The sequence below is a fragment of the Leptodactylus fuscus genome, chromosome 2 (genome assembly GCF_031893055.1).
Source record: "Leptodactylus fuscus isolate aLepFus1 chromosome 2, aLepFus1.hap2, whole genome shotgun sequence".
NCBI classification, from domain to species: Eukaryota; Metazoa; Chordata; class Amphibia; order Anura; family Leptodactylidae; genus Leptodactylus; species Leptodactylus fuscus.
The window spans coordinates 236,771,273-236,784,999 of NC_134266.1; the positions used below are offsets into that span (position 1 = coordinate 236,771,273).

General features: G+C 44.4%; 1 protein-coding gene across 1 annotated transcript; it reads right to left on the reverse strand.

Moving 5' to 3' along the window:
* Positions 1-5,443: 5,443 nt before the first annotated feature.
* Positions 5,444-13,157, reverse strand: TMT1A (thiol methyltransferase 1A). The gene is made up of 3 exons (XM_075262918.1): positions 13,110-13,157; positions 8,650-9,285; positions 5,444-5,764 (listed from the first exon to the last, which is right to left on the reverse strand). The coding sequence occupies exons 2-3, from the start codon at positions 9,145-9,147 to the stop codon at positions 5,528-5,530; spliced, it is 735 nt and encodes a 244-aa protein (XP_075119019.1). The 5' UTR covers positions 9,148-9,285; positions 13,110-13,157; the 3' UTR covers positions 5,444-5,527.
* Between the last annotated feature and the right edge of the window lie 570 nt (positions 13,158-13,727).

A 13,727-nucleotide genomic window follows, 5' to 3' on the forward strand; every position in this document is an offset into this window, starting at 1 on the left:
GATGGTTATAAATTCACGCTGCCGCTCCATTCTTTCTCTATAGGACTGACAGAGACAAATAAATACAGCGCTGTTAGGCAGAGTTCAGATGGAGTTTTTTTGGACCGGATTCTGAGGCGGCAAGCCGCCTCAGAATCCGGTCCAAAAAGCGCCTTCTACGGCCTGCCGCAACTTCACGGATTCTGACAGTCACGGCATTCCGCTCTAGATTAGGCCCAAATCAATGGGCCTAGTCTGGAGGGTGGTGTTCCCGGCGGAATCCGGCAAAAGAACATGTACAATATGAGTATAAAGCTGGGAGTGGTTCATCAACTGTGGAAAAGATCTTGTGTGGTACCAGTACCAAAGAAACCCAACCTGATAGGCTACAATGACTACCGACCTGTAGCACTGACATCCCACCTGATGAAGGTCCTAGAGAAACTGGTCCTGACACACCTACGCCCTCTAGTGTGCCCCGCTCTGGACCCCCTCCAGTTTGCCTATCGACCGGACATTGGGGTAGATGACACCATCATCCACCTTCTTCACAGAGCTCTCTCTCACCTGGAGAAACCCGGGAACACTGTGAGAATAATGTTCTTTGATTTCTCCAGTGCGTTCAACACCATTCAACCAGAGCTATTGAGGGAGAAGCTGGACCTTGGTGGAGTGGATCATCACCTGTCCTACTGGATACTAGACTACCTGACAAAGCGCCCTCAGTATGTGAGAGCCCAGGACTGTGTGTCTGACACTGTGATCTGTAGTACGGGGGCACCACAAGGTCCAGTTCTTGCCCCATTTCTCTTCACACTGTACACTGCTGACTTTAGGCACAACTCATCCAGCTGTTACTTACAGAAGTACTCCGATGAACCGGGACTTTGTAGAATGGTGCCAGCAGAACCACCTCAGGATTAATGCTGGGAAGACCAAGGAGATGGTGGTGGTCTTTAGTAAACGGAGAAGTGCTCCATCTTTTTCGGTGTGGCCTGCTAGGGGAGCAGTATATCAACTAGGGACAGAAACAGTATTGTCACAGCCTGGCTGACTGGTCTAAAGACTAATGTATTTCACTAAAATATATAACTTTTATTATTTGCCACTTAGGCTAAAAACGTCTAAACACAGCAGCACAGGTGGTGGGTGACAAAAGGACACTGTCCGAGGTGACATGAAGTCTTCCTTCTTTCTTCCGTAGCTGCTATGGACTCCTAGTATATCTTCTCTTCTCATCTTATGTGTGTCTACTTCCATAATTTATTACTGTGTATTATCCTGTATCTGTATTACTATGCTGCTGTAACATGCTGAAATTTCCCCACTGTGGGACTATTAAAGGATTATGTCGCTTCTTTGTAATGGGGAGCAGGTGATAATATACGCAGTAACTGCACGGAGCCACGGAACAACGATATAAAACTGTTTAATAAAGAAAGGAGGGGAAGGGGATGAGAGTGGGAGAGAAGGTAAGAAATAAGTATACAGTAGCTACGCAAAATGTATAACTTAAATATGACAGTGCGCACAACAAATTATGGTAGTTACTAGAGATGAGCGAACACTGTTCAGCCGATCCGAACAGCACGATCCGAACAGCACGCTCCCATAGAAATGAATGGAAGCACCTGTGACGCTGACTTTGCCGGCATCCGGCAGTCGTGCCAGGTGCTTCCATTCATTTCTATGGGAGTGTGCTGTTCGGATCGGCTGAACTGAACAGTGTTCGCTCATCTCTAGTAGTTACCCATCTAGTGTCCTTAGTTAGAATCTGCATGCATTGACTAGGCGAGGCCTCTCTTAAAGTAAGTCAGTAACATGGTGCACCGTATCAATCTTCCAGGCAGGTGCCTGCTTTGTCTTCCAGCACACAAATCTGCTTTAAAGCTTGACCGAGCTGTATGGCCCCTCACTTTACTCCCACTCCCACGTACCTCTGTTTACAAGTTGACACAAGGCAGGAATAGTGAAGTCTCTCAGGGTCCTTGTTTATCACAGGAAAGTCCTTAGTGGGCACAGCAGCCTGCAGCAGGTCCTCTCTGCATGACATGTGTCTCCTTCTGCCTGCAGCTTCCTGTATTCACACCCTTTTCCTCCCTGGAACAGACTATTTTTCTCTGAGATGTAGGGGGGTTCTTTTGTGAATAGTTTTGCCCTGCAATTTAGTCTTTCGACAGTAGATAGCAGCAGAAGTTCAGACAAATGATACAGTTATTCCATAAGCCCCTTACATCTTTTTTCCGCAAGTGGGAAAAGGAAATGACCGGCTACAATTGAATTCAACGGCAGGTGTTTTTTTGGTCAGGATTTTGACGCGGATTCCAGGTCAAAGTCCTGACCAAAAAAACCAGTGTGAACCCGGCCTTATATTAGTCAGTCCCATAGTGAATGATCTGCGCAGCAAGCATGACCATCTCTCCTATCAAATGGGGACAGGGGTCCTGTTCATGTTATCTGTGGGGGCCCAATGATGAAACCCCAAGTTATTAGTGCCATATAATAGCCATACAAACTATTGGAACACTGCAAAAAAAAAAACAAAAAAAAAAACTATATCCCGCGGGTCGATAAGATTACAGTGATATTAAATTTGTATATTGGAACAAAAATCCTAAACTTTGGAAAGAAAAATAAAAATTCATGGAGTCGACCTAATTTTTTTAAAAATAATATTTGGGCTTTTTTGTGGGGAAAGATGTACTTTTTATTGATAACATTTTGGGCAATGTCTGATGTTTTGATTGCTTTTTATTAAATTTGGTCACTTTTTTTCCCATTACGTCCTTCACTGTATGGGATAAATATTTTTATATATTTTTGGACATTTTTGGATATATATTTTTATGTGGATTTATTTGTTTTGTTTTTTTGATTTATGGAAAAGGGGTGAATTAAAATGTAATATTTTTTATTTGAAATCTGTGAATGGGCCCCTGCGTACCTTGTGTCATTTATAACAGTGGTATGTATATAGTAGAGGGACCTTTGTGGCCTGCATGGGGTCCAGGACCCAGTAGTGACTGCTATCGCTGCACCCCTATAGGTATATAGGTATTCCCCTCGTTATTATCATTGACTGTTCTATATGGTATGTTGGAGTTGGGAATCCTATTCCTGTTGACAGGGCCGATGTTATGGGGGGGGGGGGCAAACTGGGCAATTGCCTTGGGTCCCACCACTATTAGGGCATCCTACACCCCTAAAGTGGAATACTACTCCTACTGTGGATATAGTACATCCGGAGGATGGGACAAGAGAAGCAGCTGCAGCATATGACAATCGCTGCTAGTAAGCAGCCCCTGCACCAGTGGCGTAACTAGGAATGGCGGGGCCCTGTGGCAAACTTATGACATGGGACCCCCTTACCCCAAAGACGCCACCCCCCCGACCGACCGTCCCCCACCCCATCCACATTCCTGTACGTACTATTGTGGCCCCTGCACACAGTATTATGCCCCATAGTGGCCCCTGCACACACTATTATTTCTCCTAGTTGCCCCCCACACACCGTATTATGTCCCATAGTGGCCCCTGCACACAGTATTATTGCCACATAGTGGCCCCTGCACACAGTATTATTTCTCCTAGTTGCCCTCCCACACACAGTATTATGCCCCATAGTGGCTCCTGCACACAGTATTATGCCCCTTTGTGGACACCTATGTACAATTATTATACTCGGGGGTCTTTTCAGACTCCAGAGTATAATAATCGAAAACACAGGGAAGGATACAAACATAAAAAACACTGTTACTTACCTCTACTTACTGTTACCAGCTACTCCAGCTAGTAACAGCCTATTAAAAATAAAAAAACACAGTGGTAGCGGCTGTCGCTGAGCCCCCCTAATGTCCTGGGTCCTGTGGCAGCCACTACTAACTGCTGCCCCGGTAGTTACAACCCTGGTGATAAGTTTCTGACCTCTAGGATATCAGGCAGGTGTTCTTTGCTCTTCTGTGTAAATGGTTTGGCGGTTGAGTATGTTCAGCTACCTGAACACCAGTTTCATGCTTGATCAAAGGTACAGGACACCCAGGAATCTGGTGCAGGAGGAATATATTTCAGGAGTATGTTTTCTCCTATTGAAACATTCTCCTCCTGCACTAGATTCCTGGGTGTCCTGTACCTTTGCTCAAGCATGAAACTGGTGCCAATACAGTGTGTTTCTTTGGGAGACTCTGGAACTTGTAAGTGATGGAGTAGGCATAGCTCCTATGGCCACACCATCACTGTACTCTATGTAGTATACAGCTCCGATGGCCACACCATCACTGTACTCTATGTAGTATACAGCTCCTATGGCCATACCATCACTGCACGCCTTATAGTATACAGCTCCGATGGCCACACCATCACTGTACTCTATGTAGTATGCAGCTCCTATGGCCACACCATCACTGTACTCTATGTAGTATACAGCTCCTATGGCCATACCATCACTGCACGCCTTATAGTATACAGCTCCGATGGCCACACCATCACTATACTCTATGTAGTATGCAGCTCCTATGGCCACACCATCACTGTACTCTATGTAGTATACAGCTCCTATGGCCATACCATCACTGTACTCTATGTAGTATACCGTTCCGATGGCCATACCATCACTGTACTCTATGCAGTATACAGCTCCGATGGCCACACCATCACTGTACTCTATGTTGTATACCGTTCCGATGGCCATACCATCACTGTACTCTATGTAGTATACAGCTCCTATGGCCATACCATCACTGTACTCTATGTAGTATACAGCTCCTATGGCCATACCATCACTGTACTTTGTGTAGTATACAGCTCCTATAGAGGTTTCCTTGTAGGTTTCCTTTGTGGACTTTATGATTACATTATACCTATAGGGAAACTGCCGGTAGTTCCATATGTATAATTGACGGTTTTGGAAATTGCAGCATTTCCACTGAGCATGTTTTTCTGTAATGTGTGGATAGGATTTGCTTGAATCCCATCTACTTTGCAGGGACTGGAAAGTGGCTGAAACGCGGAGTTTACACTATGTGGGGCTCCAGCCTTAGGTTAAATACACATTGCGTGTTAGTACTCCAGTAATACTAACTATATTCTATTGTGACTGTATATACATGTTTTCTTTAGCTAGCATTTTTCATGTATTCTATACAGGAAATAAAAAGAGAAAAAAATTACCTAATGAAGAAATAACTAGAGATGAGTGAGTAGTATTTGATCGAATACCTCGCCGCCATAGGAATGCGTGTAAGCGGCCGAACACCAAGGGGTTAGGCACAATTGCATTTACAGCTTCATTCACACCTGGGGTTCAGAGCTCCTGCTGTCATGACCATTGAGGTTGTAGTAGCACCCACTACTTACCACTTGTCTTGTGGCTAGAAGATAACTTCAATTTGCAATGTGGCAATAAAGGAGCAGGCAAAGTATCAACATACAGTAACCTGCCAGATTTATTCTTACAGGAACCTGGGAAAATGGCAAAGCTTAAAACAACTCAAGAGTTTATATTTACTGGTGATTTTTCAGTCTTGATGGAAACTTTTTTTTTTAATCACATTTATTTTACAGCATAGCCAAAAATATGTGGACGAACTGGACTCCATTTAAATGGTGCAAGGACATGTTTATATTTAACATCAGAAAATTTGGATTTTTCCAAGTATTTCCATGTTTCCTTTGTAAGTTTACACCCATCTCCTATATATTTCCAAGTTGGCTCCAAAATTATCTGGAAAAAATAATTCCAAGAGGAAGGATCTGCAGTTACGTGCTCCAAGAAGTAGTACGCGCCGCCCTGTAAAAGTCAGAAAACAGAGTCAATATTAAAACACATTTGACAAGACCTCATAGCCTAGTGAAATAAATTCTAAGGCTGGGGCTCCACATTGCTTGAAATGACACATAGGAAACTTTTCCCTATTGCCTTCAATGTGATACGTGCGTATGACGGCACCCATAGAAATCAATGGGGTCCGGTTTTTACGCGCTCATTCTGAACGAGTTTTACGTTCAGAATGAGCGGAGCGTAACTCCGTATGAAGGCTCCCTTACAAAGCAATTTTACCCGTTTTAATGCATATTGTAAATTCTCAGCGCAAGCTACTGCGGATTTGTGTGAAGTTATAAAAAGTATATCTTTTGCAAAGAATGTGATCGCTGTGGTCACTGCACTATTGTTTCTAGTATATATATATATATATATATATATATATATATATATATATATATATATATATATAAAACTACCCATGGATGGTAGAGCTGTAATGTTATGACACAATATGTAGGACACAGGCCAAGGAAATGTTTATGACTTACATCGATATATAAGTCTGAGCACATTTACCGGCCCAGTAAGGAGTGGCCGACCTTGGGACTGAACATAAAACATACAGAGAAAGTATTAAGTCACACCTTATAATTAGAGATGAGCGAGTACTGTTCGGATCAGCCGATCCGAACAGCACGCTCCATAGAAATGAATGGATGCACCTGGTACTTCCGCTTTGACGGCGGCCGGCCGCTTAACCCCCCGCGTGCCGGCTACGTCCATTTATTTCTATGCGAGCGTGCTGTTCGGATCGGCTGATCCGAACAGTACTCGCTCATCTCTAATCATAATCAGAGTTCAGGGGTCAGTCCTATTGTCACAGGTATATTACTATATCCAGCACCTAGCCGTGCCGTCTGCCCTTACAAATATCTGTAAAAGAATGGCTTGCTCTAAAGAGCCAACTGAAGTCCAGTGTGATAATATACAGTAATAGGATACACTGTTGTAACAATATTTCCTTTCCCTTAGACATTCTACCATGGCCGTGGTGTTTTACAGAGCCTGCAAAGTGAATGGGATTTCTAGCGAATGCCATCCACACGTTGCAGGAAAATACACACAGTGGACATAATGCGATCTCCAAAACGGTTGTGGGTTTGGAAATCGCAGCATGTAAAACGCGAGTGGTTTCCCTATAGGTACAATTGCTGCATTGCCGCCTCAGAATATTCCCGCAGCGCTTTTTTTGCTGCGGCCTTAGCCTAAAGTTGCAACACAGTGTGCCAGATATGCCACAACACATATAGCAAGTTTCCTCTAGTATTTTGGTGGAAACAAAATAGGGCATTGTGCACTGTCGTGTGCAAAAGACCTTAGACATGTAGATTCCTCCACAATATGTCCAATATTCTTTAATATCAATCGGGTGGGAGGGGGTGGATTATTAAGACTGCCATTCTGTATGTCAGTGTTAATCCATTCCCAGATAGCGCTAACTCCACCTGAATTATTGAAAGGCTCCAGCCTCTCAATAATTCAGCCATACTCCTGTGCACCAGAATTTCAGGAACTGGCATAGATGTCAGGTATAAGTCACACCAGCTTTCTGGTTAGAGTTATAGTAAATTGTCCTCGCCCCATCCCGCCTTGGTCTATGCTTTGCTCCATCTACTTACATTGAATAAGGCACAGAAAAAAACAATGCAACGTGTCTTTAGTACAAGAGATGGCCTATCTTACTGGCATAGATAGATTAGTAAATTCCCCCCAATGTGTGTTATGGCATATCTTAGTAACAACTAACAAATTTCACACTGTTTACGCATTGGTTTTTCCGCCCTGAAAAATCCTCCAATCAATGAGAGGTGGAAAAAAGCACAACAAGTTTTTTGAAGCAGTTTTTGCAGAAACCCCTAGTGTTTTTTAGGCTGCTTTCACATGCAGTAACACTCCGCTCATTCTGACACGTAAACACGTGTCAGAGTGACTGCTGTAAAACAGAATCCCATTGACTTCAATGGGTGCCGTCTTACGCGCACTACACATTGAAAATCAATGGGAGGCTTTTTAACCCATTGATTTCAATGTGTAGCACGCGTAAGACGGCACCCATTGAAGTCAATGGGATTCTGTTTTACAGCTCTCACTCTGACACGTGTTTACGTGTCAGAATGAGTGGAGCATTACTCCGTGTGAAAGCAGCCTTAGCCCAGGGCTCCACGGGACGTAAATGCCGCGATTTGCCCGCAGCGCAGACGCTGTGGGAAAAATTGCGGCGTTTTACAGTGCAAGCATAGGGGATGGGATTCATGCGAATCCCATGCCCACTTTGCGGAAAAAAACGCAGTGCGGACACGCTGCGATTTGCAAAGCCGTTCACATCGGCTAATAAAATAAATGTTGTTAAAAGTTCTGTTGACTGATACTTTACTTTAGTACCTAGTAAAGTTTGGTTACAGTATAACCACCGATTCTAAATCCTCCATGAGGAGTTGTCAACAATGGCGATTAGACTTACGCCAGATTCACACTAGCATTAGAGTCACCGTACGAGACTCCATCCCCCATTCCGGTTGAGATAAGAAGATTTCCACTTGTAACCGCTTTTGAAGCGGATAGGGTTTCCGTTTTGGGGTCCCCATACGGACCACAAGGACGGAAACCCGAACACTAACGTTAGTTATTTAGTGTTACTGGCCTTACTCCCATATTTGCCAGACCCAAATCCAGGCAGCAATTTCTGAGGGCATAATGGCAGCCATATTACTTGTTACCCAGCTTTTCCAGAACCAAAAATCTACATTTACGATGTGCAGTGTGCGCTGAATCTACCTTTGCGTCCCCCTCAAACATTATATAGTTTTTCAATTAAATTTACTGTTTGGTAATACAAAGCATAAACTCACAGGCCTCAGGACCCTATGTATTTCTGCCAGGATGCCATCAATATTTTCCACGGAGCAAAGTACCAATGTACAGACCACCACATCCATGGAACCGCTGGCTACTTGGCGCATATTCTCTCCTGGGGCGACCAGGAACTCCTGGAAATGCACGTGATCATTCTCAGCCAGGCTCTTGCTTAAATACTTCTTGAAGTTAGGGTTAGGGTCCACACACGTCACTTTGCACCCTGAAGGATAGAAGTGGAAATTTGCACCTGTGCCGCAACCAAGGTCTAGGACTTTTAGCTCTCCAGAGGGTCCTTTAAATTCGCTCAAGTTGCTGAAGAGTTCTTTCTTGTGGTCTTTCATATATTTGTTGTAGTTTTTGGTAATTTTATCCAGGAGGTAAGGCAGTGCCTTCTTAGCTATAGGATCCCACAGACCCAACAGAGCGAGAATGTGTATTGGCAGTGCAATAACAGCGACACATATCTGGAAGAATATAATGTGTAGAGCCATGTTCACTCACTGTGGCATGTAATGTGAGCAGCTTTTCCAGCTTCTGTGTGACGTGCACAACAGTGAGCTGAGGGTGTGACCGGTGAATGAGCCATCTGCCTCCTCCTTCTCTTCTTCTTCTTCCTCCTCCTCCTCCTGCTGCTAGGCCAAGGAGTAACAAGATGTCATAGAGTCAATGGTGTTATTTATCACTCATCAATGCTTAGACACAGTAATGTGGAGATGACATAAGGGTACAAAGAGTGACAATTGTCATATAGGCACACACATTTACTCCAATGGTGACTGCAACCAAATCTCTGTTATCTTTGTGTCAGGATAACACAGGGCAGGAAGCAGACAAGAGCATTAGATTGTGAGCTCTTGTGTGCAGAACTACAGAATATGTTGGTGCTATATATATATATACTGCAGCGTATGTGCAAAATACAAATGACTCTCATTACGATCAATCATGTTTAGTAACAACAGAAATCAGATTGTTGAATAATTTATGTAGTCAATCTTTAAGAGCTAATAAACGGCTGCTTTTTATTCTCAGTATACATTCAATGTGATTGAAACAGGGAATCTATAGGGAATGCGGTGGTACGAGTCGCTATCTGGCCCTGGACCTATACTGGGCCCCGAAGATTCCTCTCCCTTTTAAAAGGCACAAAGTAGGGGCCCCATTACTTATTTTGCATTGGGGCCTCGGAGCTTCAAGCTATGCCTCTGGATTGAAGGTGTGAACTGCAGTCACAGCTATGTGAGACACATATACAGCTAAGAGTTCATTCTTACTTGAGGGTTTATTAATCTCCCACCAGGCTGATCTCCATCTTTGCCCTGCAATTTCTCTATCCAGATATGGCTTGCAAAAAGGTTGCTTATAGGATCTGACAACCAGTGGTGTAAATACCGGGGTAACAGCAGTAGTGGCTGCTACAGGGCCCGGTGCATTAGGGTCCATTACATTTTTAGTTTTTTTAATAGTCTGTTACCTTCTGGAGTAATCCAATTACGTAATGGGCCCTATTTACTTACCGATCCCCGCTCCTCCTCACGGCCGCCTGCACTTCCCTTTTTGCAGAAGCAAAGGTAGCTGTGTGAAGATGGCCGAAAGTAGCAGGGAGTGCGCTGGAGCCCAGGAGAGGTAAGTAACAGTGTTTTTTATGTTTGGATCCTCCCCTGGGCCGCCAATCACTACACTCTGGAGTCTGAAAAGGCCCCATAGTATAATAATTGTTCATGGGTGGTCCACAATGGGACATAATACTTTGTGCATGGGCCACTATGGGGCATAATACTGTGTGCAGGGGCCACTGTAGGGCATAATAATTATGTGCATGGGCCTCTATGGGGCATAATACTATGTGTAGGGGCCAATATGGGGCATAATACTGTGTGCAGGGGCCACTATGGGGCATAATACTGTGGGTAGGAGCCACTGTGGGGCATAATACTGTGTGCAGAGGCCACTATGGGGCATAATACTGTGTGCAGGGGCCACTATGGGGCATAATACTGTGGGTAGGAGCCACTGTGGGGCATAATACTGTGTGCAGAGGCCACTATGGGGCATAATACTGTGTGCAGAAGCCACTTTGAGGCATAGTACTGTGTGCAGGGGTCATTATTGCACATAATACTGTGTGCAGAGGTCACTATGGGACATAATAGTGTGTGCAGGAATGCGGTTTATGCAGGGAGTCGGGGGGCAATGTCAGATGTTCGTCTTGGGGCCAGGGGCGTAACTACTGTGGTAATTAATAGGCTGTGACCTGCTGTAGTAACTCCAGTAGGTAACGGGCTGTATTTACTTACCGCTGCTGGCCTCTGCTCACGACTGCCTGCACTTCTCCTGCGGAGGCGGATATGAGCAGGAGGAGGATTGGCAAGCAAGTCTGCAAGCCTGCAAACCCCACAAATACTGCTATCATTATACTCGGGGGTCTTTTCAGACCCCAGAGTATAATGATCGGAGGGCTAGGAGCGGTGAGGAAACATAAAAAACTGTGTTACTTACCCCTCCTGGGCTCCGGAAAGCTACGGGCCTACTTGGTGATGTTCCAGACATCATGTGGGCCAGGCCTGCATCCTTATGCATCGTGACGCAAGCTCCTGCTCACATGACATCCTGTACATCATTGAAGATGGCCAACATCAACGGGGAAAACACCGGAACCCAGGAGAGGTAAGTAACAGTGGTTTTTATGTTTGTATCTTCCCCATGGGTCTCTGATTATTATACTCTGGGGTCTGAAAAGGTGGTCCACAATGAGGCATAATACTGTGTGCAGGGACCACTATGGGGCATAATAGTGTGTGCAGAGGCCACTATGGGGCATAATACTGTGTACAGGGACCACTATGGGGCATACTACTGTGTGCAGAGGCCACTATGGGGCATAATAGTGTGTGCAGAGGCCACTATGGGGCATAATAGTGTGTGCAGAGGCCACTATGGGGCATACTACTGTGTGCAGGGGCCACTATGGGGGATAATAGTGTGTGCAGAGGCCACTATGGGGCATAATAGTGTGTGCAGAGGCCACTATGGGGCATACTACTGTGTGCAGAGGCCACTATGGGGCATAATAGTGTGTGCAGAGGCCACTATGGGGCATACTACTGTGTGCAGGGGCCACTATGGGGGATAATAGTGTGTGCAGAGGCCACTATGGGGCATACTACTGTGTGCAGAGGCCACTATGGGGCATAATAGTGTGTGCAGAGGCCACTATGGGGCATAATACTATGTGCAGGGGCCACTAAGGGACATAATAGTGTGTGCAGCGCCAGTATGGGGCATAATACTGTGTGCAGAGGCCACTATGGGGCATAATACTGTGTGCAGGGGCCACTATGGGGCATAATAGTGTGTGCAGCGCCAGTATGGTGCTTTTTGCAGGGGTGTGTGTGTGTGGGGGGGCATGTCTAATGTTTGCCTTGGGGCCCAGCCATTCCTAGTTGTGCCAGTGGCCTCTGCTCTGCATTCTTGATGCAGCCTGCAGCCATACACTTGTGCATTTGAGTTGACGATGCATTTTAGGATTTGACACAAGTAATTGAACATGATTCATAATTTCTCTATTAAACGTTGACATTAAGTTGTTTGCCAAAGTCCAGCTAAATTCACCTAGACCAGGTGGGATTAGTCATGTTGTGTGAGGACAGGGACAACACCACAAAAGTCATTAATGTCATCCATCATGCTCAAAGGAAGCGCCTCCCTCTTTGCCTCCTGTTTATTGATGCTGAGAAAGCGTTTGATATCAGGATCCTCTACCCAGGCACAGCCACAGGTCCCTGTCATCTTGCATCTTTATGATATTCACTGATGAAGGAGGATATACCGAAACATCCATTTCAGAATATCTTTTTCATGTTTAAACTGGAATTTTGTACTGGATTTTTTTGGTGCCATATGTCACTTCTTGCATCATGAGAATGGAGTGCCGTGATACTTTACTAGAGATTAACTGCAATACATCTTTCACGGGCACCTGAATATATTCCAAGGGTGTGCTGGGACGTTATTTAAGATACTGTGTTGGGGGCAAAAAAGGGGGTCATATATTATAGGGGGACATAAGAAAGGGCTCATGTACTGTGGCGGTGGCATAAGTAAAGGGTCATATATACGGTGGTGGGCCATAAAAAATGGGGTCATATTCTGTGGGTTGCAAAAAAAAAAAAGGGGTCATATACTATGTGATGGGGCACAAAAAGGGGGTCATATACTATGTGGGGTGCAAAAAAGGGATCATATAACTTGTAATTGGCCAGAAAAAGGGGGTTATATACTGTGTGGGGAATAAAAAAAAAAGGGAGGTCATGTATCATGTGGTGTCCAAAAAAAAAAAAAGAAGCATCTCAAAGAAGCATCATGCACCTTTACTATTGTCCAAGGACTGCCAGAAGAAAGCATTGTGTTCCTCCACCTAACCGCAATGGACTACATGGGGGATGCATCTTACTTGTTCTCCTTCCAACTATAGAATGCCAGGTTGGTGCGTCTTTCTCCTTCACATCCCAGCCATGGACTGCCAGAAGGATGTGTCTTGCTCCTTCAGCTACCACCCATGGACCTCCAGAAGGAAAAATTCTGCAGAGTCCAGGATTAATTTCGATTTTCTACAATCTGTAGGAATGGCAAACAGTTAGCTATGATTCATTGTTGGTTTCCTCAACTTGGGATTTTTGGTCTCCTGAGTGCTCAACTCTTCATGATCATCTGGATCCGTTGACTTCTAATGAAAAATAAAGAAATCAATGTATGTTTATGGATCTTCACAGTTCCAATCTATGTAAATACTGTACAAATAAAAACTTTGGACACAACTTTTCATTCCATGTTTTTTCCTTTTACATCTTCTCCATTGTGATTTCATATTGAAGGCATGAAACCTATGATGGAACACACATGGACGAAAGTACCAAACAAAACCAAAATACGTTTTATATATTAGACCATAAAATGAAAACTGTATCCAAAGTTTAGACTGGTAATGTATGAAAGCATGGATCGGAAAGTTCCTTGTTTGTATACACGGAGCTCCCTCTAATGAACAAAATGTGAATTGCATAGAGTGAAA

Excerpts from the sequence above, each read along its gene's own strand:
- TMT1A (XM_075262918.1), bottom strand. The coding sequence starts at position 9,147 with ATGGCTCTACACATTATATTCTTCCAGATATGTGTCGCTGTTATTGCA. Across the intron at positions 5,765-8,649 it reads TACATAGGGTCCTGAGGCCT|GGCGGCGCGTACTACTTCTT; the intron begins GTGAGTTTATGC and ends TGACTTTTACAG.